The sequence below is a fragment of the Nycticebus coucang genome, chromosome 7 (genome assembly GCF_027406575.1).
Source record: "Nycticebus coucang isolate mNycCou1 chromosome 7, mNycCou1.pri, whole genome shotgun sequence".
In the NCBI taxonomy this organism is placed as follows: domain Eukaryota; kingdom Metazoa; phylum Chordata; class Mammalia; order Primates; family Lorisidae; genus Nycticebus; species Nycticebus coucang.
This window is the reverse complement of record NC_069786.1, coordinates 62,470,293-62,497,894: the sequence shown is the minus strand read 5'-3', so window position 1 is coordinate 62,497,894 and position 27,602 is coordinate 62,470,293. Positions and strand designations below refer to the sequence as shown.

The window sequence follows — 27,602 nt, the reverse complement described above, 5'->3', positions numbered from 1 at the left end:
GGTGTAAAGTCAAACATACTCTGCCTCTTCAGTGTCTGTTGAATCCATTTCTCCTTTTCATCACCTGGACCTTTGCACCCACCACTTCTTATCTAAACCATCTCAAGTGAAGTGTCAACTAGTGCCTCTGCCTCTATTTGTCACCTACTCTAGTCTATCTAATGATTTATTTTGCTCCACTTTAATCCTAATCATGCCATTTCTGTGATGTATCCATAGGCCACAAAGTCTCTTGAGCTGTGTACTGCAGATAGAGCCATAACATCATGGCCCACATAGCTTTGTCTGGCTGAAGTTTCTCCTGGAGCTTACCAGGAGATTCTTTACCTGTGCACAACCAATTTCCGTGTAGGCCATAAACACTGTCTACATGCATGACTTTGCTTGGGGTTTCCTTCTCCAGTCAAAATTCCACATGAATTCCATAAGACGGAGCCCTCAAATTCTTCATCTGTGAATTTATCAGTACCTAAATTATAATTGGGCAAGGGTAGAATGAATTAACCCATGTAAAATATTTAGAGCAATACTCAAAGTTTTCAAAATGTCATTCCCTAGTTTCTCCCAAATAATATAATCTCTGCTCAGTTTGAGCCCTACACAATTTTATACCTCTTCCTGGATTTGTTACTTAGTCATATATTTTAATATTTTAAGAAATTGTGGCATGTATCAAATGGTACCATAAGCTTATTGGGAACAGAAACTTCATCAAAGGTCTTTTGTATCCTCTCCCTGACATACCCATATATTTCTAGTGAGTCAATGTATGATTGAACTTTATTTGTATTAATATGAAATGGTAACCATAAGTGAGTATGATCACAGATTACTTTAGGGCATCACTTTAAAATTTTAATATATCTTTTTTAAAAAAGAACATTTTTTCTTCAGATCATGTTAGAAAGTATTTGGCAGATATTTATCAAATCTCTTCTATCTGTTTAAACCTATTAAAACCTATACTGCATCGATTTGTAGTGGATGTGGAAAAAAGATTATGTAGAATTATCATGACAAATACATGTCATACATATATGTTTAGATGTATGCAATATGCCGTGTATATGGTAAATGCTCTATATTTACTTATTGAGTGAATAAAGAAGTATGTCTATTTCTAACTAGTCAAAGAAAGTCTTTCCAAGATGGAAAAGGAGGGAATAAAAGACAATCATTCCTCAGTATCCAGGAGGCTCAGTTCCAGGATTCTGGACAAATACCAGAGTCTCTTGTATAAAAGGGCATAGTGTTTATAAGTAACGTACAGATATCTTATATACTTTAAATCATCTCTACATTACCTTTCATACCTAATACAATACATAAATAGTTGTTATACTATGCTTCGATGTGTATTATTTATATTGTTGCATTTTTACTTCTTATTTTTCTTTTCCCAAATATTTTTGATCCACAGTTAGTTGAATTCATGCATGAGGAACCCACAGATAATGAGGATCAACTCTGCTTTTATTTGTATATTTTAAAATCTTTTATTTGGAAGGAGAAATATTTCCCAAATTTAAAATGTATACTCATGCTAGCTTAAAGTTAGAAAATCAAATTCCACATGCACCTTTTCAGAAACAGGAATCTGGATTTAGTCTTATTGAAAAGAAAACTAAATTACCCATTTTTCTGCTAACTAAGGTCAGAATTATAAACTTTAATCACCTAGAAGATGGATGATTGCTCTCTGAATAAGTGTAGGATTCTAGTTGTTAAAAGAATTCAGAAGGTGAGCACAGTCAACCAAAGACTTCTGGAGTTACTTCTTAACATTTGGGAGGAATTATTTTTAAATTGCTAATTTTTCCTTTGTTTACAGCCAGTGGATGACTTTACATAGATCTCCTTAGCTCCTGACAAAATCCTTATCTTGGTATGGTTGAATTACAACATTTTAAAGGGAACCTTATAGAACTTTCCTTTTAGCAATCCCTTTTCTGAGAAAGTAGGTACAGTAAAAGTGACTTTATTTACAGTTACAAGGCTAGTTCAAGGAGTCTTATGTCAAGAGTTCTAATCTTGTGATTCATAGCTCAGTGGAACTTGTAAATCTGTTCTCCTGTATTTGTCCATTTGGGGAAAAAAACACATTGCTATTGGATTTAATACTTCCTACAGAGCCATAGTTATGAAGAATTATATACTCTGTGGGATGTAGAAGAGGATGGTGATATCATAGTGGCCAGCTGTCTTTTATATTATTTGTAAAGTATTTTGTAACCAAAACAGACTTTAAGTCATGGCCACTACCTTGGGGTATGATTAAAAGTACAGCTTGTGAAGATGGAATATTTTCCTCAGATCCTAGTTTTAATACTTGCTAGTTCTATGACCTCAAGCACTTAACAAAAATCTTTTTTCATCTTTTAAGAACTGGAATAAGACAAGTATGCTCACTTTTACTTTTGCCTCTTATTCAACACAGTATTAGAAGTCCTAGGTAGAGCAATTAGTCAAGAGAAAGAAAATAAAAGCATCTAAATAGAGAAAGAAGTCAAATTTTCTCTCTTCACTGATGTTATATAATGGTCTTATAACTAGAAAACCCTAAAGACTACACACACACACACACACACACACACACACACCTACCTCTTAGATTTGATAAGTGAATTTAGTAGAGTTTTAGGACACAGAATCAATATACAAAAATCAGTAGCCATTCTCTACGCCAGTAATGATCAAACTGAGAACAAAATCAAGAAGACAGTTCCATTTACAGTAGCTATAAAATTAAATAAACAAATAAAATATCTAGGAATATAATTAACCAAGGAGGTAAAATATCTATATAAGGAAAACTATAAACCACTGATAAAAGAAATCATAGGTCACACAAAAAATGTAAAACATCCCATTCCCATAGACTGAAGACTCAATATTGTTAAAATAACCATACTACCTGAAGTAATCTATAGATTCAATGCAATTTCGGTCAAAATGCCAATGCTATTTTTCACAGAATAACAAAAAATATGTATAAAATTCATATAGAACTAAAAAAGAGCTCAAATAGCCAAAGCAGCAAAAGAGCAAAGCTGGAAGCACCATACTACCTAACCTCAAGTTATACTGAAGGCTGCAGTAACCAAGACTGCATAGTATTAAAAAGTAGACACACAGATTCATGGAACAGATAGAGAATCCAGAAAGAAAGCCACCTGTCCACAGCCAGGCAAAAACACATACTGGACAGAGACACCCTTTCAAATAGATGGTGCTCAGAAAATTAGATTGCCACGTGCTGATGAATGAAACGGAATCCCTGTATTTCACAATATCCAAGAACGGACTCAAAATGGATTAAATTTAACAAGTGAAACTATAAAAATACCAGGAAAAAGCCTCTGGACGTCTGGCTAGGCAACAAATTTGTGTCTAAAACCTCAAAAGCAAAAGCAACAAAATTAAAAATTGAGAAATGGGACTTAATTAAACTAAAATGTTTCTGTATAGCAAAATAAATAATCAACATATTGAAGAGACAGCTGGAGAAAGAGAAAAAATATTTGCAAACTAGGCATCTAACAGAGGACTAGAATGTAGAATTTACAAAGAGCTCAAATAAGATAATAACAACAAACAGAACCCCATTAGAAAGTGGATGAAGGACAACAACAGGCACATTTCAAAAGAAGATGTACAAATGTCCGAGAAGCATATGAAAAAATGTTCAGCATTACTAACCCTCAGAGAAATGCAAATTAAAACCACAAAGAGACACCATCTTATAACCGTCAAAATGGCTGTTATTAAAAAGTCAAAAAAATGACAAATGTTGGCAAAGATGTGGATAAAAGCTAAGACGTATACATGGTTGGTGGGAATATAAATTAATATAACCTCTACAGAACAGTGTAGATATTTCTTAAAGAACTAAAAATAGAAATACCGTTCAATCCAGCAATTCTACACTGGGTTGCTTTCCTAAGGAAAAAAATCATTACCACAGTCACACCAAAAATACACTTGCACCCATTTGTTTGTCACAGCGTTATTCACAATAGCAAAAAGAAGGAATAAACCTAAGGGTCCATCAGTGAAGGACTAGATAAAGAAAACATAGTACCTATATACAATGGAATACTGTTCAGACATAAAAATGAATGAGATTGTGTCTTTTGCAGTAAACATGGATGGAACTTGTGGGCATTATCCTACGTGAAGCTACTCAGACATAGAAAGTCAAATGCTGCATGCTCTCATTCGTAGGCAGGAGCTACATAATGTGTACGAATGGACATGGAGTATGGAGACCCAGCATTGTTGGATGGGGGAGGGACTGAGGGGTAAGAAATTACTTAATGGGTACAACGTACATTATTCAGGTGTCAGTTACACTAAAGCACAGACTTTCCACTATACATGGACTTTCCACAATATATACAGACTTTCTACAATGTATCCATGTAGCAAAATTACACTTATACTTGTTAAGTTGGTATGTTTTAAAAGAAAAAAAAAACAACTTTTTTTCAAATTTGTGTATAACAGAATTGTAGTGAAGATTTCATGATTCAAGTAAATTATTAGACAAATGCCTATTGAAAAGTAAGTGCTCAATCAACAGTGACTATATAGATATGGAATTGAGTAGACACACACATTGAAAGTGGCTTTTTGCTACAGATGGAATTTGAAAGAGGTGGCATGTTGAAGATCAGAGTTCACTAATTTTATTGTGTGAAAGACATACTTAGAGATCGCATTACAAATGCCTGTACTGCCTCCAAACTTTCTCTACCTGAATTTAGATGAAGCCTCGGTACTATTGGGGTCCCGCCCTACAGACAGGGTCCACTAGGAGCTGTGTAACTGGCAACCACCGACTGAAGAAATACAAAGTTAGAAACAATGAAAAAGAAAGAGACGAGAGGCACAGAATAGAATTTTCAACGGTGGGAACTCAGGGAACCACCACCTGTTTGTGGGGTTCGGTTGATTGCCCCAAGTGTCTGTTCCACTGAGATTTATTGAAGGCTGTTTGCCCAGAGGGTAAGTTGAGGGAGGCAACAAAGATATCAGCGGTTTCTCTGACTGAGCATATCAGCTCTTATTGTTACTATAATCATTAACATTAAGGGTCTGAGCAGCTTTAAGAAATTCGGAACCTGAGCCTTGTGTGGGGGCAGCCTCCTATTTGAGGTCACACACACAGTTTCCTAGAGAATGGTTAAACTCCAGTAGTTCCCTGTGGAGTAAAACACCCCTAACATCAGTCTCCTTTGAAGAAGTGGCGGGAGAGAGGCATTTTCCTCTCATCACCACCACAGAGGGGCTTCCTCTGGGATAAGGGATATAAGCCCTCCTGTCCATATTTAGGGCTTCGAGCTGTTCCCTTAATCTTTGCCCCAGCCAAATGCAAATTTCCACAATGGGTATCTGCTTCATCAGTTTACTGGGCAGGAAATGCCCTAGTTACTGTATCTTTCCAGGCCTTGCCATAGCCTCTTCTATGGCCATTATTCCTCAGAGTGTTCATAGACCCAGCAGGGGTGTTAGTGAGCTATATCCCTAATAGGCCAGAGTTCTAGGAAAAATAGGAAACTTGCTCAGATAAGAATTTTAACAGTGGCTGGCTTAAAGGAAAACTAGCTGACTTTTCTTTGTTTTGACTCACTCAGCTTACTTTATAATTTTTTCCCTTTTTCTGGGGGTATTTTCCCTTGCCAAGAAGGGGTCTTCAGTCCCTATGGTGCCTGCAAGTAACATTATTGACAATGACTGCCATAAACAGCAATACACCAACAAATTGGAAAACTTAATGGAAGTGGACAAATTCCTGGATATATACAACTTGCCAAGACTGCATCATGAAGAAATAGAAAATCTGAAGAGAACAATGAGTAACAAGATTGACTCTGTACTATTGAATCAGTACTATTATAATAACAAAATGTCTCCTGTCAGAGAAAACCCCAGGACCAGATGGCTTTACTGTTGACTTATACCAAACATTTAAAGGAGAACTGATACCAGTTCTTTTCAAATTGTTCCCAAAAATTAAAAAAGAGAAAGTTCTTATTCCACACAACCAAAATTACCCTAATACCAAAATCAGGCAAGAATACAAGAAAAAAAAGAGAAGGTACAGGCTAATATTCCTGACATATGTAGATGTAAAATTCCTGAACAAAATACCAGCAAACCAAATTCAACTGCACATCAAAAGGATTATTCACCCACCACCCTCAGGTAGGATTCATCGAGGGATGCAAGGATGATTTCACATATGTCATTCAAAAACGTGATACATCACATCACCAGAATAAAGAACAAAAAATATACAAGGCCCAACAACTAAATTCACAAACTTGTCCCAGAAAAAGTGCTAACACACTTCATTGTTGAATATCATGACCTTCAAAGGACTCTCTTTGGGAAGCTATGCACTGATACAGCATCTACTCACCCTTTAAAGCAATTTGGAACTCTTTTTCTGGAATGGCCATCAGAGTTGTTGTCATATTACCCTTGATGTCCCGAATGTCGTCAAAACGTCTTCCTTTCATTATTTCCTTTATCTTCAGGTAAAGAAAAGTCTCTGTTGGCCAGATAAAGTGGGTAGGGAAGGTGTTCCAGTACAGTTATTTGTTTACTGGGTAAAAACTCCCTCACAGACAGTATTCATGAGTGCAAGCAATCTACCTGTCTCAGACTCCCAGAGTGCTAGGATTATAGGTATGAACCACCATGCCCCGCCTCCACTTTCGTTTTAACTACATCATAAAAAAATAGAACTGAAGTTCTAACCAGAATAATCAGGCAAGAAAAAGAAACAAAGGACATTTAATTTAGAAAGTAGAAAGTCCTATGATCTCTGTTTTCAGATAACATTTTTTTATCCATAGAAAACCCCAAAGTTGCCACCAAAAAATTATTACACCTAATGAAGGAATATAGTAAAGTTTCAAGATACAAAATCAGCATATAAATGTCAGTAGTATTTCTCTATTCCAATATGCCAATGTTCTGAAAATAAAGTTAGAAAATCAATCCCATTTACAATAGCTTTCAAAAAAAAATCTAAGAATAAATTCAACTAAGGAGACAAAAAGTCTTTACAATAAACACTATAAAACATTAATGAAAAAGAGCAGCACCTGTGGCTCAGTGAGTAGGACACCAGCCCCATATACTGAGGGTGGCAGGTTCAAACCCGGCCCCCGCCAAACAGCAACAACAACAACAACAAAAATAGCCGGGCACTGTGGCTGGCGCTTGTAGTCCCAGCTATTCTGGAGGCTGAGGCAAGAGAATTGCCTAAGCCCAGGAGTTGGTGTGACACCACAACACCCTACTTAAGGCAATAAAGTGAGACTCTGTCTCTACAAAAACAAACAAGCAAAAAAAAAATATATTAATGAAGAAATTGAATAAACACACAAAAAATGAAATGATGCTATGTTCATAGGCTGGGAAAATAATATTGTCAAAATGTCCATGGTAATCAAATGATTTACAGATTTATTCCAATCCCCATTAAAATAGTAGTGATCTTCTTCACTGAAAAAGAAAAAACATACCTAAAATTTATAGAACCATAAAAGACCCTGTATTGTCAAAGCAATCTTTGATAAATCTTTATTCAGGGGCTGAGGATAATTTTTGAGCAAAAAGAGTAAAGCAGATAACACACTATCTGACATCAAAACATTCTATCAGTAGAAACCTTAAACAGTGGAACAGCATGGAGACCCCTGATAAATCCATGCATCTATTGATTATTGACAAAGGTACCAAGCAAATGATGGGGAAAGTACAATCTTTTCAATAAATGGTGTTGGGGAAATTGGATGGCCACAAGTGGAAGAATTAAATTAGACCTTTCCCTCTTTCTACATACACAGTAAACTGAAATGGATTAAAGACGTAAATACAAGGCCTGAAACTACAAAACTACTAAAATAAAACATAGGGGGAAGGCTGTGTGACATTAGTCTGGGCAAGGAGTTTTTGGATAAGACCTTCAGAGCACATCAACAAAAGCAAATAGAGAGAAATGGAATTTTATTCAACTTAAAAGCTTCTACCCAGCAAAAAAATAAAACAAACAAAAAACAGAGTAAAGAGACAGCCTACAGAATGGAAGAATATGTTTGCTAACTATGCATTTTATAAGGGTTAACATCTAAAATGTACCACATACTCATCTAAAGAACTCAAACTACCCAACAACAAAAACAACTCGAAAATTAGCAAAAGACCTGAATAGACCTTTCTCCAAAGAAAACACACAAACGGCCAATAAATATACTAAAAATGTGTACCTGATCCAGCAGACCTACTATTAGGTATATATCCAAAGGAAAAGAAATCAATACGTCAAAGAGACCTGCGTCCCTGTATTATAGCACTATTCACAGTCGCCAGGATACGGAATAAACCAAAAGGTTTCCCACAGATGAATGGATAAGGACAATCCAGTGTATATACACAATGGAACACCATTCAGTCATAAAAAAGAACGAAGTCCTCTTGTTTGTGGCAACTCGGAAGACCCTGGAGGTTAAGTGAAATAATTCAGGCACAGAAAAACAAATACCATATCTCACTAGTATGTGGAATCTAAACAGTTGTCCCCATACAAATAGAGTTGACTAGTGGTTACCAGAAGATGGGGAATCTTGGGTGAGAGGGGCACGGGAGGAGATTGGTGAGTAGGTACAAGCTACAGAACATCGGAAGAATAAGTTCTGGTGTTTTATTGCATAGCAGGAAGACTAGAGTTAACGATCATGTTGCATATTTCAAAATAACTAGAAGAGAGGTTTGTGCAGGTTCTTACCACAAAGAAATGACACCTGTTTAAGGTGATGGATTTGCTATTTAGCCTGATTGTATTATTACACAATGTATCATGTGCCACATATACCAAACAAATATGAATAGTTAGTATGTGTAAGTTATGATTTTTATTAATTGAGCCTACCTTCAGGTTTCTGAGGTATTAGTTTCTTTATTCAGGGGCCAAGGATATATTTCCCCTTTTGTTGCTTTAAGGGCCGGTGTTTTGCACAAAGGGAAAGAACATCATTGAACTTGACCTCTCTCCCGTCTTTTCCCCGCCCTCCAAAACACATTCTCTTGGCTGGCCTTCCTCCTGTTTTCTCAGTATAGTTTATGGAGGATTTTCAATTCTCTGCTAGTGTCAGCTCTCAAATAAGTATCTTTCCTCATCCTGGCAGACACAGAAAAATCTACAGTCAGAAATCAAGTGAAAATATTTTATAGTAAAATCTCTTACCAGGAAATGACCAAAAAGATAAGTTCAGACAAAATGTTTAGTCAAATATCTTAAACAGTTGTGAGAAGACAATTGACAATAGAATATCAGCATTCCTCTGAAGATACAATTTTTGTCAGAATCAAGAAAGACCTGCTGTCATCATAAGTGTACTGTGAGAATGTGACTCCTGTCACTGCTTCTCAGAATACAGCACAGAACTGATGGCTCTTCTCAGAGCCAGTCTCCTCCTGGGGTGCAATGCAGCCTTCTAACAATGTTGCAAACATTAGCAACACACTACACAGCTTTGCACCATTGGCAGTGAAGTGCTTCCTCATGAGCCTGAAATGAAGCATGAATTGTATCCATTCATTCAGTAAATGTTTATTGTTGCCTGCTACGCTCTAGGCGCTCCGCTAAGGGTTTTTGAGAAGAAAACATCTTTCTTTCATAGCTGCTGTGATTTCATTTTCCTTTCTATGTTAAAATAGAAAGACTCGGGTTCTGGATATATGAGCTTATTATAAACTGTTCAAGGAAGTGTTCGTCTCCTAGGGTCCTCATAACAAAGTCTAAAAAATTTGGTGGCACTAAACAACAGAAATTTGTTCTCTGACCGTTCCAGAGGCTAGAAGTCTGAACTCAAGGCTTCAGCAGGGCTGTGCTCTCTGAAATTTCTAGATAGGACCCTTGCTTGCTTCTTTCTAGATTGGGTGGTTTCTGGCAATCGTTGTAGCTACAATTCTCCAGTCTCTAGCCCTGTTTCCTTCTTTTCTTCTTATAAAAACACCAGTTGTATTAGATTAGGACCCGTCCTCATCTTAATTATATCTTCAAAGATTCTCTTTCAAACGTGCCAAGGTTAGGACTTTGAAGTGTTTTTGAGAGGAATACAATTCAACCCATAACAAAGGGTTTTGGCTTAGAAGACTGTATAGATGTTGATGCTATTAACAATATACAGGAGGAGGAGGAAATTTAGGAGGTAGGAGATAAAGAGTTCAATTCAGGTCTCTTGATTTTGAGCTACTTGCAGGACATGCAAGTGAAGTTGAACAGTAGGTACGTAGAAACATAGGGCTTAAGGAAGGAAGAGCAGTCAGAGTTGTAGACATGTGGGAGTTTTGTAGGGCAACTCATGATAGTAATGGAACTAAGGAGGGAATCAGTTCTTTACGAAACTAAGCCTGAAGGAGAAATCTGTGCATCCGAGATTTACTGGGGAGAGTTCTCAGGCACGATATCTAACAAGTGTGAAAAAGGCAGGGATGCAAAACGATTGGGCAGACTGGGAAGCCGAACTGCTTCAGTTGACACAGAGACCTCGGCTGATCCCATAGGATCTCTGGTGTTGAGATGACTCTTTGGTGTAGTCTCAAACTGATGCAAGGAGGGCAGGCCTTTGTGCCCCCCACCATTCTGTCATTAGATGCAGGTTCTCTCTCTACTCTTCCAGGGGACAGGGTGTAGTCTTGGAGGAGGAACCTCCCTTCTACCCCAACAGTTCCCAGAGAAAGACTCAGCTGTGAGTCTTAACCAAGCCAGTAATTCTAGCAGTTGGAAGAATGAATGGCTTGCTTAAAGTGGGATGTGGGCCGGGACCTATAGCATCTTCTACACCACCGAGCTATGAACAGTAAGAGGACAATCTCTCAACTATAATGCTTGAGAGGTGGATAGAAAAGAAGAAAGTAAACATACACACACACACACACACACACACACACACACGGGCATGCACACATGTGGATAAAAGGTATACAATAGCCCCGTGGAGACATATAATTTTCCTCTTTGTAACAGCCCAGAAAATCAACTGAGATTTTGCAAATGACTAAGATCCTAAAAGATTAAAAAAAGGTGCTGTTAGTCTGGGGTATATTTAAATTTGGACTCTAAACTTTAACCACTATACTACATGCCACACAAAGGCAAGAGACTATATAGGAATATAATTATATTGTTATACACATATCTTTGGAATGGTGTAATTCAGCATCAAATTTTCTATGATAGTGGTATTGCACCTTTACCGATTCTTTGAGATTCTAATATTCCACTTCTAATTGTGCTTGTAATCCTCCTTAATGCTGATTTATTAGGCTACAGTGTACTTTGTGAATCAGTCTTTTTTTTTTTTTTTGTAGAGACAGAGTCTCACTGTACCGCCCTCTGGTAGAGTGTCATGGTGTCACACGGCTCACAGCAACCTCTAACTCTTGGGCTTACGCGATTCTCTTGCCTCAGCCTCCCGAGTAGCTGGGACTACAGGCGCCCGCCACAACGCCCGGCTATTTTTTTGTTGCAGTTTGGCCAGGGCTGGGTTTGAACCCACCACCATGGGCATATGGGGCCGGCGCCCTACTCACTGAGCCACAGGCGCTGCCTGTGAATCAGTCTTAATCTTTATATTTTTGACTATTGAAATTTGCTTCCTTAGACTTATCTTATTTCCTCCTTTATTGAACTGATTATGTATTCCTAGAATATATTTCGTTCTCAGGACTACATAACTCTTCCCTTTTCATCTATTCAATATTATTTGTGTATTTTACATATTATATTATAGTGTTTGATATGCATATGTGTGTCTGTATGGTGTGTTATAGTAATAGGTCTCTACTATTTAATGAAAATTATTGATAAATATGACAAACTCCGTTGGACCAAATTGAGTTTCTGGAGATTACTATGTGACACGGTCTCCTGTGAAAACCTTGCTGAGGTAACTGTTAGGTTCTTAATGATAGATACTAAGGCTTATCTCTCTGGCCTGTTGATGAAACTGCTGGGCGACTTGGAAACATTACTAACATCCAGATTATTCCTTTTATAGCATTTTCTTTGTTATGACCTGTGTTATTACAGAAACGCATTAAATTAATTTGCACTATTTCTTCTCCACAACCCCACTTAGCTTTCTTTTAGGATTTGTATCCTGTCAGGATAGTGTGTTAATTAGAATTGAATTATTATTACATCATCATTCACATGAAAACTATATTAAGGGCCAAAGAGTTCACCTACTGCCACTGTACACCTGTGAGACCCTAATGATTTAGTAAATCTCTTTTATTTAAGAGCAATCTCTGCATATACAACTTTTTGGCATTATGTTAATATTTTGGGCCATGTATATACCAGGCTTCTGTTTAGCTGCCTACAATGGAAGCCTATCTATATTGGCATAACTGGAGAGAGCATTCTATTTCCGTATTCTAGACGGTCTGGAAATCAGCAGTCTCTGTGGCCTCCGTGTTCTAGGCTCCATCTGTTGTCTGCTCTGCCAATCTTCACATGCGCCTTTATTCTTCCTTATAGTTCCACCTATAACGTTACAACCAATTTCCAGGCAGTAAAGAGAAAGAAATGAAAAAAGGCAGAGGTGGTGCCTATCACTCTTGCCTAAGGAAACCCAGGAATTCTTAGCAGACTCGGGTTTATGTCTCACTGGCAAAAACAATGTGTGACACAGTCACCCTGATGACAAGGTGGCCTGACTAAGGCAAGACATTGTCTGAGCGTATTGCCACCCCAAATAAAATCTGTATTCTGTTAGTAATGTGCACTGGAAGATTTCCAAAGGATCTGACACATTCAGATTCAGAGGCTAGACATTATTTGTGAAAGTGTATGTCCATTATAATGTTAAAGTTTGAAAAATATAAAATTATTAAGAAATAAAATATTTTTTATCTTCAAAAAGTGGTCATTTCATGTGGTTCAACATAAGATAAAGGCAAAAGGAAAATGTAAAACATGAACTTTATTTTCCCTATATTATTTCACTTACTTAATTGCATAAATACTAGCTTAGTGAGTACAATTATTTTTCTCATTTCTTATATTTTTGTATCGTATAGAACTCACTGAATTTTCCATGACTATGTTCCCACATTATGATAGACCTAGAATTTTTCTCTCCAAGATGACACGTATGAAGTATTTTTGGCCCTCTCTAAATATTAGGTTCCCAAAAGCCACACTAAAAACTTTGTGCACTTCAAAAGTAAGTAGTCAGCAATTGCTGACACCAACAAATTTACAATCTAATAGATGCATCTGGATGAATACACAGTTATACACAGAGCAGAGCAAAGCACATTCCATAATGGACGGTAAACCCGTCCATTAAGTGTGCCTTTGCGTAAGGGACATACATCAGGCTGAAGGCACAGGCAAGGAAATGGAACTTGAGCAGACCCTACAATATGGAGGTTATTTCACTGGGAGGATTTGGCGTAGAAGGAAATCTCAAGCAGAAGAACAGGATTGATGTTCACCTGATTCACTCGTCCATCCACCATTCATCTATTTGTTATTCAGTTTTGAAAGTCATCATCTTCGGACAGACTTAAATGCGCTTACTTACTATGAAATGCATTCAATTCATTTTATTGATTTGATAAAAAGTTGTCTTAATATTTTTAGTTATCAAGGTTAAATATTTTATGTCCTTTTAGTATAAGGTAGTTTTAATTACATTAACAGGTCTCTCGCTCACTTTTGTCTTTTTTTCCTGAAAGAGGCAGTTACTACTTTTACCAACAGAGCAGTTTAGATTTTTGCTTATTATTGAACTATGGAAAATATAGGAATCTTTTCTAGATACCTGCTTTACTTGGCAAGATTAAAAATTAGTTACAGTTATGCCTATGGATGAAGCAAATATTTGGTCCTATCTTTCATGCATAGATTTTTAAAAAGCATTCTTCTGTGGGATTTTACTTAGACTATTTCTTTGTTGAAGTTTGTTTCTAAACTATTTGAAAAATATTTCTATCTTCTTTGGATTTATTCATGTTGCTAAAAATAGTGAAATATTAGTCTGACATCAAAAGCTTCTGATGCTTTATAGTTTGATAAATTTGGAAATATCACTTTCCTGCAAAGCTGTTTCAAATGTCAAAATAATTAAATATGATAATCAAAAGGAAATCAAGAAATGCTAATGTTGGAATATGTTTTTGTAAACTACACATCCTTACTCCCACTCCAAACTGAGAATTACTTATTTTTAAATGTTGATCGATAGCAAAAGAAAGTGACTATAAACAAAAATAAGTTAGGGTATCCTTTAAAATAATTAAAGAGTGGAACTGGAATGTTTCTAACACAAAATGATAAATGCCTGGAGATCATGGATACCCCAGTTATCTTTATTTGATTAATACATGTATGCTCGTACCAAACATCACACGTACCCCATAAATGTGTACGATTGTCATCTACCTATAAAAAAAAGTTGCGTATATTAAAGAGCAAACATAATACCAGATTGCATTAACATATTGTAGTAGTGTCTTAAAATTTATCTCCTAATAACAGAATTATGTCACTGATTGACTGTTTTTATGACTGTGTTGAACGATATTTAATGTTATTACTGTATTTCAAATATATTGGTTAAAATGGAGCAAGTAGCATCGATTTTCAAATATATAATTTCTACTTACAGGTATGTGACTTTAAGCATTTTAAATCACAGTTGACTAAACTGTTTCATCATGCTGCATTCCTGAACCTCAGTACCTAACCTTCTTACTTCTCACAGGGGTAAAATCAGACTGGATCAATCAAGGATGCAGCTCTGTGCTTTTAACCAGGCAGAGACATATGTGACCACTTTTACTCAGGTTACCTAAAAAAAAATCATACATATATGATATTTTTTTTTCAGTGTCTTGCATGCTGTTCAGCTACAAAATCTTCCTGCCTGCCCCATTGCAAGAAAGTAGAAACATATAGTTATTTCATAGGTGAATTGACATCGCAGCATGTCACCAGGGCACTTCCATTATTTTCTGTGACTCTCTCGATGATTTCCTTGATATATATTTCATGTCCTTAGGTGATTTAAAGTGCATGATCTATAGATTTTTATTGAATGGATTATAAAAGTAAAATACAGAATGTAACAAAAGCCATTGAAGCAACATTTAATTTGAAAACCTTTATCAAGTTCTCTTCCTAATTTAATCTATCTAAATAGAGATGTAGATCACATTAAATTGTCACATTTAAATTCAGTAGATTAAAATGATGTTAAAAATTCAGAGGAGTAGAAATATTTCAGGCATACATATAAAATTCAGAGTAGGAAAAATCATCGTAGTTCTAGCCTTGTGTTTGCAGATAAGGAAGTTGCAACTCACGATTAAGCTGCAATCTTAGTACATATCTAGAAAGACAGAAGCAGGAAAAAGCATCTAGCTTCTAGTCTAAATTTTGAGTACATTTTGAAATGATTTTAAACATAGTGATTACTAGGATGTTATTTTTTTCAGTCAATCCAGTAATTAGTATTTGATTTTCTCATATAGAAAATGCATTGATTAAAAGTTAATGGATCTTGCTTAAGAATGAGTAAATGATAAGTGCTTAAAATGTTTCATTCCAGGAGCAATATTATTCACTGATGAAAATGAGTTTTCTGGTCATAAAAATAACAATGGAAATGTCTAGAAACTAGGAGGTTTAAACCAAGCATATTATAAACACAAAATCTGTCAATAAATTATAAAACTTTTTTTGCTAAAGTATGAAACAGATTAGTATGGATTACTTTATCAAATATGTCTAAAGCATAAGAAAGAAAAACGTATTGCTCAGATACATATATATATACACATATATATACTTTCTAATTTTAGTATACCAGTTGAATGAACTCTAATAGTTTCCTGGTGGGAAAAATCTGTGTTAATAATAATCTTTCACTTTTTATAATCCAATTCATGTTTTGAATTTCTCTGTCATTGTGGAGATGTTTGTATTATTGTTATCCATTGTGCAATGACAAAAGCAAAACTTTATTCTGAAATTGACACACTCTAGAGATATTAATGCTAACCATTCAAATGAAAAACAAAACAAAAACGTTGTTATAGTGTTCCAGTTTACTAGACATTAATTTTAAAATGCCCTAAAGTAAGAGACATATTTTTTCTATTTTTAACTTGGTGGTGAATTAGAGTCAATACTCTCATAGTAAATTATTTTAATTTCAGAAAGAGGTAAATTTCTTTCATCTAAATTTCTTTCATCTAAAACCTAAAGATAATGTGTGTATACATACACATATATTTATATATAATAGTATCTGTAGAGGTATTTGTAAAATACCTATTTTTTTAGAAAACCATATCCAGAAAAATATATCATGCATATATGTAAGTATTGAATTATAAATTATTGTATTTTTACTGAACCGTTATTAGAAAAAATGAGGTACTATTAATGAATGATTATTCTCCTGGTAAAATAAAAACTGAAGTTTTCAGTTATGAAGAATGAAGTGAAATATGGCACATTCATAGATGCTAGCTACATAAAGATTAGGAGAGAAATATTTAATCAATGTAGAATTTCTATTTTACATTGTATTTTCAATATTAGAAATCTACAGTTTTCCAAAACTGATAATTATTTCCTCCACTGACATTTCTCTTTCCTCCTTTTGAATAGCATTAAGGGATAACAAAAATGATTAAAATATACAGGCTGTTGGACTTTATTTGTCCTTCTTTCCTTTTTACTTATAAATGATATATAAGAAGCTAGAGTCTCAGAATCTACTCTTTTACCTCACATTTTGCTTTCAAGTTTGTTTATGTTCCAATCTTTGTTACTTGTTGCAATATTTTAGAAAGCCTCAGTAGTAGTATTGTTTAAATGCTTGTTTCTAAAGTTTTAAAAACATTTCTGATTTGACCCTTTGCATTATATCTTCTGAAATAAACATTTATTCTCTGCAAATAGCATAGAGGTTCTGTGATAGGAGACAGAGCCCTTGAATACCCACGGTTACCTTACATTCCAAGGCCTTGTGAGTATATGTCCCTTTCCTTTTTATTAGAAAGGTACTCTAACATGATACTGTAAGATCCAGCTGATAATCTGTAGCCAATCCAGTCTTTTTATGCAGCTGAAAGTTGTTGCATGGCCTTCCATGGCTGCTTATGCCTGTAATACTAGCACTCTGGGAGGCCAAGGTGGGTGGGTTGATTGAGCTCAGGAGTTGGAGACCAGCCTGAGCAAGAGAGAGATCCTATCTCTAATAAAAATAGAAAAGCTAACTGGGTGTTGTGGTGGACATCTAGTCTCAGCTACTCTGGAGGCTGTGGCAAGAGGATGGCTTGAGCCCAAAAGTTTGAGGTTGTCATGAGCTATAACTCCAGGGCACTCTACCCAAGGGCAACAGAAAAAGTTGTTTCAAAGGAAAAAAAGTTGTTGCTTTCGTATGTTTGTTTTTATATTCAAGATCTTATCATTTAGTCATGTGAGTTGTCACATTATTCAATAGAATGATCCCTAAGTAGAAAATTCTGGTAAAAATAACAACTCTGAGTGAAATCATTGGCTTTATTCTTTATTTTGAATTTTACTGATTCTATGTGAGATTTGACCTCATCATTACTCCAACAGAATACTATATACCATGTCAAGCCTGTGACTGAACTGTTAAGTGTATTTTCTGCTGAGCAAGAAGACGTTTTCTCAGGAATCTGTACACAGGGTTTCTCTGGTAGAAATAAACAAAGAACATTATGAATTGAAAAAAATTGTTTTCTTGCCCCTTATTTTAAAAATGGCCAGAGTTTTAGTTGCCCATAATGTTAATATGAGCCAAGATTTTATTGCAGCTAGTAAATAAATTGACAATTTTCTGCTAAATGAGTGGAAGAAACATGAAAATCCAGATAACAGAGAGGAAAGTACCATTGGTCAAGAATTTCTGGATTTTTGTTTTGTTTCTTAATGCGAGGCATAATCTATGAAAAAAGAATATTGAGAAATTTTAGGATTAGAAACAGATTGCAGGGACCTTGCAAGGCCCCCAAAGCTAGATCATTTAAAGAAACTAAGCATTATTAAGCTCAAGATGAAATACACAAATGTTAATATCATAGGTAATCTCTCATTTTAAAAGGTTATAAGAAGATAGTATTTGCACTTCTCCAAAGGGAGAAAAAAAGCCTAACAGTTGTAAGAGAGAAGGAAGTTTGTTTTGGCTCTATGTTGGAATGAATATTTAAAATTTGGAAAACAATGGACTCTTGTAGCTGTGTGTGGAATTTTTTTCTAAAGGTCTTCTGTTCATTTAGTCTGAACTTTACTGTTTTATTTCTTCATGGTTCATGAACATTATAGATATTGATTGTAAAATTGGGCTGTTAAATCAAAAGATAGCTGACTTTGACTTGAACCTTATTTAAAAAATCTGTTTTGCATACTGGCATATAATAGAATCTAGTTAGTTTATCACTTCTGTTTTCCATATATTTTCTTTTTTTCCAACCATGTTTTCCTTTTGATTTACTTCTTCAAACTTGCTGTTTTTTTTGTATGTCTTTGTTTTGGTGCTCAAATGAAATAACTATTCTAGGTCTACTACTCAAAAACAAGTCTTTTTTTTTTTTTTTTTTTTTGGTGTTTTGTAAAAGAAATACAATAGACATTAAATGTAACATCTTTGGGATGTTTTCAGCATCCACCATCATCTCTGAGTAAGGTTTTTGTTGAGTTCTGTTTTTTTTTTCTTTTGCAGTTTTTGGCCGGGGCTGGGTTTGAACCCTCCACCTCCGGCATATGGGGCTGGTGCCCTACTCCTTTGAGCAGCAGGTGCCACCCTGAGTTCTGTGTTCTTTACAGTGATGGTCTATCTTTGACAGTAGATTCTCAAGTCATTACATAATCCTACTTCACACCTCTTGGCACACTAAGCCGCCAACAAGTATTAACCACCATCCATATTAGTGTGAAATTAGCCTTATAATCTTAGGAAAGTCAGTACTCGCTTTGTAAATGACCACATCAGGGTATTTTTAATATAATACATGTATTTAACAGAGTCTCTGCTTTCACATTCAATACTGAGGAAAATATATCTTCAATGCAATTGAAAGGAGATCCATGAAGAATAATGAAGCTTTTAATTTGTTCATATTTTCAATAATTTCTTAAATAACTACATAACTTTACAGTCATTGAGGATTGTTTTAGAACTACAATGTTTTGTGAATACACATTGAAGAATATGGAAAGATATGCCGAACACACACACACACACACACACACACACACACACACAATCTAGTGGCGACCTCAAGGGAATAGAATCAAGGAGACAGAGTAGGGGACTTTATTCTGCACAATTTATTACACATTTTAAAAATTTGAGTCAAGTACATTGGTTTCATATAAATAGAAGACAAAAGTTTAGAAGGTACTTATAGTCAACAATAAAACATTATTCAGTATGAAGGCAGGAATGCTTATTATGGAGCACTTCCTATTCCTAATACTGGTGAGTCTGCTGTCTTTTTCTTAGGCTTACATTATTTATATGTATTGCACCAAAGGTAAAGTTATCTTTGTTGACAACCAAATAAATGACAGAAAAAGAAGTACATTTCACTTTTTATTGTAAATCAAATCCATTTGAAAATTACAGAATTGCCTATTTATAATATAAAAGGTGAATGTTTTCATACCAAATTATTTTATTCCAATTGCATTTATATTTGTACTCATTCTTACATTTCCAAAATACAAGAAAAACTTAACAAAGGATTGAGTTTATAGAAATGAAAATATTCAAAAAATTTGTCACATAAAATGATGTATATGATTGGCATGGACTTCTTTGCATAGTAAAGAAAGTAAGACAAAATGCAGTAGTTAAATCTAGTAAGACTTCTCTGAGAATTAAATAAATTTCACATCAAAAGAGAACTTTTATTATAGATATTAGCCTTTCTATTTAGAGGCATTTTTTAGGACTCTGTTAAATACACGTACACTGTAGCAAGTAATTGATTTCAAAGGCCAAATTGATTAGAACTGACCTGTGTTGCTAGGGCATATATACAAATATTTAATTTGATATGCAGTTCTGAAGTAGTTATTGCTTCAATCCTTAATGCATTTCTAAGAAAACATTGAATTTTCCAAAATCTATTAGCCACAATAATTTGGCTGGTGGTAAAATTAATTGCAGTTAATATTAAACATTTTGATAATTTCTATTCCAGTCAGCAAGAATATTGAATAACTTTATGATATAAAATCTGAGCCAAATTGAAGTTAGTTAAAAAAAAATTGCCATAAAATCTACATATGAAAAAAAGTTTCAATGGCAAGATACACACTAAATAAAAACACCTGAATTTTTATTTGCTCATCTAACTTGACTTAAGTCTTTGTTAATACTCTTTTAAGGCTCAGCAAGAGACTAAGGCACTAGCCACATACACCAGAGCTGGCCGGTTCAAATCCAGCCCAGGCCTGCCAAACAACAATGACAACTACAACCAAAATCAGCTGGGCGTTGTGGCAGGTGCCTGTAGTCCCAGCTACTTGGGAGGCTGAGGCAAGAGAATCGCTTACGCCAGGAGTTAGTGGTTGCTGTGAGCTGTGATGTCACAACACTCTACCCAGGGCAATAGCTTTAGGCTCTGTCTCAAAAAAACAAACAAACAGGGCGGCGCCTGTGGCTCAGTTGGCAAGGCGCCAGCCCCATATACCCAGGGTGGCAGGTTCAAACCCGGCCCCGGCCAAACTGCAACCAAAAAATAGCCGGGCGTTGTGGCTGGCGCCTGTAGTCCCAGCTACTCGGGAGGCTGAGGCAAGAGGATCGCTTAAGCCCCAGGAGTTGGAGGTTGCTGTGAGCTGTGTGAGGCCATGGCACTCTACCGAGGGCCATAAAGTGAGACTCTGTCTCTACAAAACAAACAAATGAAAAAAAAAAAAAACACCTCTTTTAAACAGTAAGATAACAAGCAGTGGTGTTCAAAATATTTTCATTAATTTAGTCTAAATCAGAATTTTGCAAGTACAAATCATTTTATTTAAAAGTTGTTACAGCTGAGAAAAACTATTTCTTATTTTTAATATTCTGTCTATTAGCAGGGAAGTGCTTTGTGTTCTCTTTTCAGCAATTATTCCCACTCCTTTGCCTCAAAGACTTGGCCCATGAATCTTTTTTTAGGGTTAAAAGGCTTGGTTCTCTTTTCACAAAATCATAGGTCCTTATCTTTCAGTTCTCTGGTGATAAGTTCACTTGCAGCTGAGAGGTCCAGAATTGAACCCATGAAAAATTGTAAACTTTTAAATATGGCATTTAACATTTTTCTGGTAAATTACACAATAAAAACATATTAATAATTAAATTTTCCCCAAGAATGTTCTCTAAATTACGTTTTAGAACCTTAAACTCTATAAAATGTTTAGTCATAATTAATTCCTGTTTCATTGTTTTATTTTAAAGTAATTTAGATAATTTTAATGAGTTGAATTAAATAACCTGTTTTAAGTGAAATGTCATACTGATTTTGCTCATAACATACTATTATCAAACTCCTCTACCTGGTAGGAATAATGCCTCTATGACAACTACGGTTATGAACATTTATTCACTTTAATAGTGTTCATAGTTCTTTCCTCCAGTTATAAAAAACACTTTGCTTCTGTCATTCCTTATGTACAATAATTTATCAATGCCATTTTTACTGATGTCGTATACTGTGTGATACATGTAACAATAGCACTGACAATTTAATGTGGTACCTGAAAAAGAATACTTCTAGCTTCCAAGTCAGTCTCTAAAAATTAGTTAGATTGGGCCTGTGATATTAATGCAAGTTAATAGATTGAAGAATAATTTAACTGAAATAAATTTAACTGTATTTTTTCATTCTAGTGTTTGCATTTGCTTGCAACTATCTGAAAAACTAAAGTTGCAGTTTTAAGAGAAGCATGTGTTGTAAAAACTAGTAGTTTTCAATGTCCATACATCTTTTAGCAAATGAGAATTAAAAATCAATTCTTCCATTGATGTATTGTTCCACTCCCTATAAAATAATATTAGGAAAATTTGACAGCGTTTTGCTACAATTGCTGTATGTATATTCTCTGTGTATGTGTGTATGTGTAATTATTATTTTTAATCATAAATTTCTGGGTGGGAAAACTTGTGTTATGATCAGCCGTATGATCATAATGACAATGAATTCATGACTCCCATGTGTAAGTCTGCCGTCTTCAACGTCATTGAATCTTTGTTTCAGAGTTTGCATGTGGTGCTCACATTAGTAGCTACTCTCTTGACATTATAAATAATACTTTATGACATTTTATACTATATGCTAATTTTTTGTCTAAAATGGGTGGTGATGGTATACTCATTGGCATTTTGTTTCCAATACAGTATTTGATGTTTTTGGTTCTGATCAAAGATCTTCTATCTATATCATCCTGCTACATATCCTTAAATTTGAGGATGTTAGGAAAATATGTTTGGATTGTATATTATACTAATCTATTTTTTATTCTTAACTATCAATGAGTTTTCTTGTCCACGGTTAGATCTGAACTTTCAACTACCAGGCAATGGCAATTTTTTATGTGTATAATATTACCAGTAGGGTCTTGGTTATCCTAAAATAGTGTCACTGTTCATACATTTTATATTAAACACAAAAAACAATAACACATTGCTAGTACTTTGAAAAAATTATAAGTAATGCAATGTAATCAAACATTACATTATGCTTATTTTGTCTAAACAATCATTAGCATCATAAAAATAATAAAATTTGTATTTCACAGGATGATGTAGACAGAAAGATCAAGTATAGATGCACCATAAAGCTACTTGACCTCAATGTGTGTTTATACATTTTTATGGCCATCATACAGTTAATCCCTTTTCATAATACTTGCATGACTCTAATGATTAAGGCTTAAATGCAGGATTTGAATGAACTCTAAAAGAACTCTTTGGTGGGGTGGGGCATTCCTTTTTAGAGATTGAACCCATGGAGTTCTTCTGAGTGCAGCACAGTTGATAATCCTCTGCCAGGAGAAGAAGAAGCAGAGGCTGAACATGTGAATTCAGATGAGCCAGAGGCCTGTTTTACAGAGGGTAAGACAAAAATATAGCAAACTAATAAATTTATTAGTTTGGGGTTTGTTTTAACATCTCGTACTTCCTGGGGGCTGTTTACTAAAAAGTCAGAAACACCATTCTCTGCTGATGTGGTTGTGGTTCAGTGACAACTCTGGGTAAGTCCCTAGTGCTCTCTACGTTTCAGTGTCCACATGTGGGATACTCTTACAGTAATTCCAATGATAGCTCCTGATACTGTAAATCACTAACTGGTTTTTTCTTTAGAGCAGCAGTTCTCAAACTGTGGGTCGCAACCCCTTTGGGGGTCAAAAGACCCTTCCTCAGGGGTTGCCCAATACATCCTGGTTATCAGATATTTATATTACAATTTATAACAGTAGCAAAGTTATAGCTATGAAGTAGCAACGAAAATAATTTTATGGTTGGGGGGTCACCACAACATGAGGAACTGTATTAAAGGGTTGCGGCATTAGGAAGGTTGAGAACCATTGTTTTAGAGCTTTAATTCATATTTCCAGTTTCATGAAACCATTAGAATATGAGTCAGTGAAATATATTGTATCGTTTTTTTCATTAAAAATTAAAACTACTCACTAACTTCCAGTAAACTATGTGAAACACTGTTAACCAAAATGTGTCTCAAATTCTTCCTTCATTTGGTTTCAGAGGCTGCCTCATACTTTTGTTTTTCTTTTATATATCTGAGCGTTCTGATGTGATTTTTGTATTTCCTTTAATGACTATGTCCCTGCACATGCTATAATGATGCCTCCCCGTATTTCTTTTTTATAGAGACAGGGTCTTACTCTGTCACCCAGGCTGAGTGCAGTGATACAGTCTTAGCTAACTATAACTTTAAACTCTTGTACTCAAGTGATCTTCCTGCCTCTGCCTCTCAAGTAGCTAAAACCACGGGTGTAGACCACCGCATCAGCCTAATTAAAAAATAAAAAAATTAGTGATGAGGTCTTACTGTGTTGTCAAGACTGGTCTTGAACTCCTGGCCTCAAGGGAAGCTCCCAGATGTTTCATCCACACCTAGAGCTTGAACAACCATTTCTGTGCTATTAACTCTTGAAATCAATGTCTTAACTCTTGATCTCACTCTTGAGTTCCAGATCTATCTACAACTCCCCATTGGTCATCTCCATTTATTGTCTTAAAACATCTCAAGCTTAATAAGTTTAAAACAAGCTTTAGTGTTTTCTCTTCCACATTTCTTCAACTTCCTCCAGGCTTTATCTCATTGAGTAACATTATGAGCTTTCTTGCCCCTCAAGCTAAAAATTTTGAGATAGGCCAAAACTCTTCCTTTCTACTCACAAGTTCATCAGAAATCATTGATAGGGTCCAAGCCCTCTCCAAAATTCTGTTTTACGCTAAAATTTGAAGATTCTTGCTCTATAAAATAAAGTCCAGTTCTTGACTTGGCCTTTAAAGCTCATTACATTTGGCCTCAGGCTCTTGGTTTCTAAGAGCACCTCCTTCTGTTCCTTTTCACTTTCTGCCATACTGAACATCTTACTTCTCGCAGAATATTTCAGGGATTTTATTCAAAGTAGTAACTTTGATCTTGATATAGGAAAGGATGCAGTGTTGGCTGAATAAGTATGGTAGCATCTAAGTAAAAATAAAAACCTAGGGTATGGTTGTAATATAATACCATAATAGCACAAGTTTTGGAGCCTGATAAACATGAATTCTAATTGACCTACTACTAACTCTCTATGAGATCTTGAGCATGTCTTTAAGTCTTATATTTCAACTGTAAAATGGGGATACCAACAATATCCATGTCATGGGGATATTGAGAGGATTGAATAAGATAACACTTATAAATTAATCAGCACAGTGCCTTGTCTGTCTTCTTCTACTTTCCTTGTTTCTTCAAGGACTTTATTAACAGTCCTACATAGAAGGTATGCCATTATAGATGCGAAAGACTTACTGTCTCATCATGGGCTTAACCTCAGCCCTCAGCATTCTTTTTATTTTTTATAGAAATCCTTGCCTTACTTTATTTTCCATTATTTTCTCAACCAATCACACAGTAAGCAGATGACCAGCAAATAAAGATATCCATGAGTTACAATGAGCATGTGAATTTTCTTTAAATATACACAAAGTATCATTTTATGTGAGAAATGAAAGAGTATGACACTAAGTTGGTATAAATTTTGTGCTTGTTGAAATTAGTGTCATAAGCAAAGCACATAGACTTTCCCTTAGAAGTATTTATGTTACAGGCATCTAAAAATTTCATCAATATCAAGTTGCTTCTAAGTTTATCAAAAACATGTAGACTTAAATTTGTACAGTTACTTCCAGTATTTTCTCTATTTGTTTCACGTACAACCATGACTTAAAATTCTAGGATAACTAGGCAGAAGCTGGGCTTACAACAAATCAGAGCAGAAAAGAATCTACAGACAGTATGCTATCATACTAAGACAGAACTTTACAAAGTATTTTTTAATCCTATAAAACATCAATGAAAATACTTTTAAAATTACTTTGAGATTCTATGACTTCTTGATTGAGGCTAGTGTAGTTGAGATATTATAGAAACACATTTCAAATGGACTTTGGCCTGGAATACTGAAGCTTTACTGAAAGAATATACACAGAAGAACCTCTGTAGGTAGACAGACAACTGTAACAAAGTGTAACAGTCTGGTCATCATACAGAGGTGTGCAACCTAAGGAACTAGGCCTACAGTACTGATATGTACATGTGGTGCATGTCTGGTCTATGAAAATTAGGTCAGCTTAAGGAGGTGGTCAATGTAGGCAGGTGGTCAACTGTGGAGGTTCTACTATATGTATGAGTCACATCACTTTGACATGCTCCAGTGGAAACTTTATACAATCTCTGGACCTGCTGAGAGGCTCAGCCTGATAAATTCAGCAGGATAGACAACTTGCTCACCCTTTTAATCATTTATTTACTTAATCATTCTTTTATCCAATAAACAAATAATTATTAAACATTTACATACCAGGTCCAGTTCTGCACACTGGAGGGAGCAAGAGGTATGAAGAAAACGATGGCCTTTACTCTAGTAAACAAGTACATATACAGTAGGTCAGATAAGTAAAAATTGATACAGAAAAAAAGAAAAGGAAAGGAAATACCAAGAGTGAGGGAAGGAACCTACTGTTGTCAGGGTCCCTCCCCAGAGCAGTGGCTGCTGAGACCTGTAGAAACTGGCGGTGATCCACTGAAGAAATATAAAGTTAGGAAGGTAAAGAAAGACAAGAGACATAGAGTAGAATTAAAAGTGGGGGCTCAGAGGCCCATTGCCCATTGTGGGGTTCCAGCAATGGTCCAGAGTGTTTGTCCACACTGATTTTATTGAAGTCTATTTGCCCGCAGGGTCAGATGAGGGAGGGAACAAGGACATCAGCAGTTTCTCAGATTGATCATATCAGCTCCTATTGTTGTTATTATTATTAACCTTAAGGGTGGCCTTCAGAAATCCAAAATCTGAGCCTTGTCTTGGGAGAGACTCTTCCTTGAGGTCACACACGGATTTCTAGGGAGGTGTTAAGTTCTGCTAGTTCTCTGTGGAGTAAAACTCCACTGGGGGTAGTCTCCTCTGAGGGATCAGTGGGAGGGAGACATTTTCCTCCCCTCACCACCACAGAGGATTTTCCTCTGTGATAAGGGATATAAGCTCTTCTGCCCATATCTCAGAGCTCAAGCTACTCCCTTGGTCTCTGCCCCAGGCAAATGCAAATCTCCACAATGGGTATCTGCTTTGCCTATTTAATGGGCAGGAAATGCCCTAGAAGATGATCTTTTCTAGGACTTGCCATAATCTCTTCTATGGCCATTTTTCTCAGAGTGCTCACAGACCCAGCAGGGTGTTTGTAGCTTAGCTATATCTCCAACAGTCTTGAATTTCAGAAAAAGCAAGAAGCTTGCTGGCAATGGCTAACTTAAATGTAAACTAGCTGACTTTTCTTTGTTCTGACTCACTCAGCTTACTTTTTAGTTTTCTTCTTTTACTGGACATGCTTTCCTTTGCCAAGAATGGGGTGTTCAGTTCCCATTCTCCCAGCAACTGTCATATAAGTATAGTGGTCAGAGAAAGCCTTTCTATAAAGGGAACATTTGTTCAGCAACCTGAAGAAAATTGAAGTAAGCTGTGTAAATATATGAAGGAAGAATCTTTAAGTCAAGGTACTGGAGGCACATGCCCTGGGGGATATGACCTGAGGATTTGAGAATAAAGAGGAGGCCAGTGTGGATAGAGGGTATTGAGAGAGAAAAAGTGTTAAACTTTGGGTTCAGATATGTACTAAAGCCTACATGGTAAGAGCTTTGAAGAACATTATTAGGATCTGATTTTTAAGTCTCACAACATGGGATTTAAAAGAGTGGATGTATGGATAGCAGTGGCAGAAACAAGATTTCCTGGAGGTTCTTGCAGAAATCTAGGCTAA

General features: G+C 35.6%; 1 protein-coding gene across 1 annotated transcript in view; it reads left to right on the top strand.

Moving 5' to 3' along the window:
• The window catches only part of SCN9A (sodium voltage-gated channel alpha subunit 9), a 128,077-nt gene that overhangs the window by 38,331 nt on the left and 62,144 nt on the right, over nucleotides 1–27,602 (top strand). Inside the window, exon 18 of the mRNA XM_053597667.1 lies at nucleotides 23,051–23,168. Within this exon, the coding sequence (XP_053453642.1) occupies nucleotides 23,051–23,168 (118 nt within the window). The remainder of the gene's footprint in view (nucleotides 1–23,050; nucleotides 23,169–27,602) is intronic.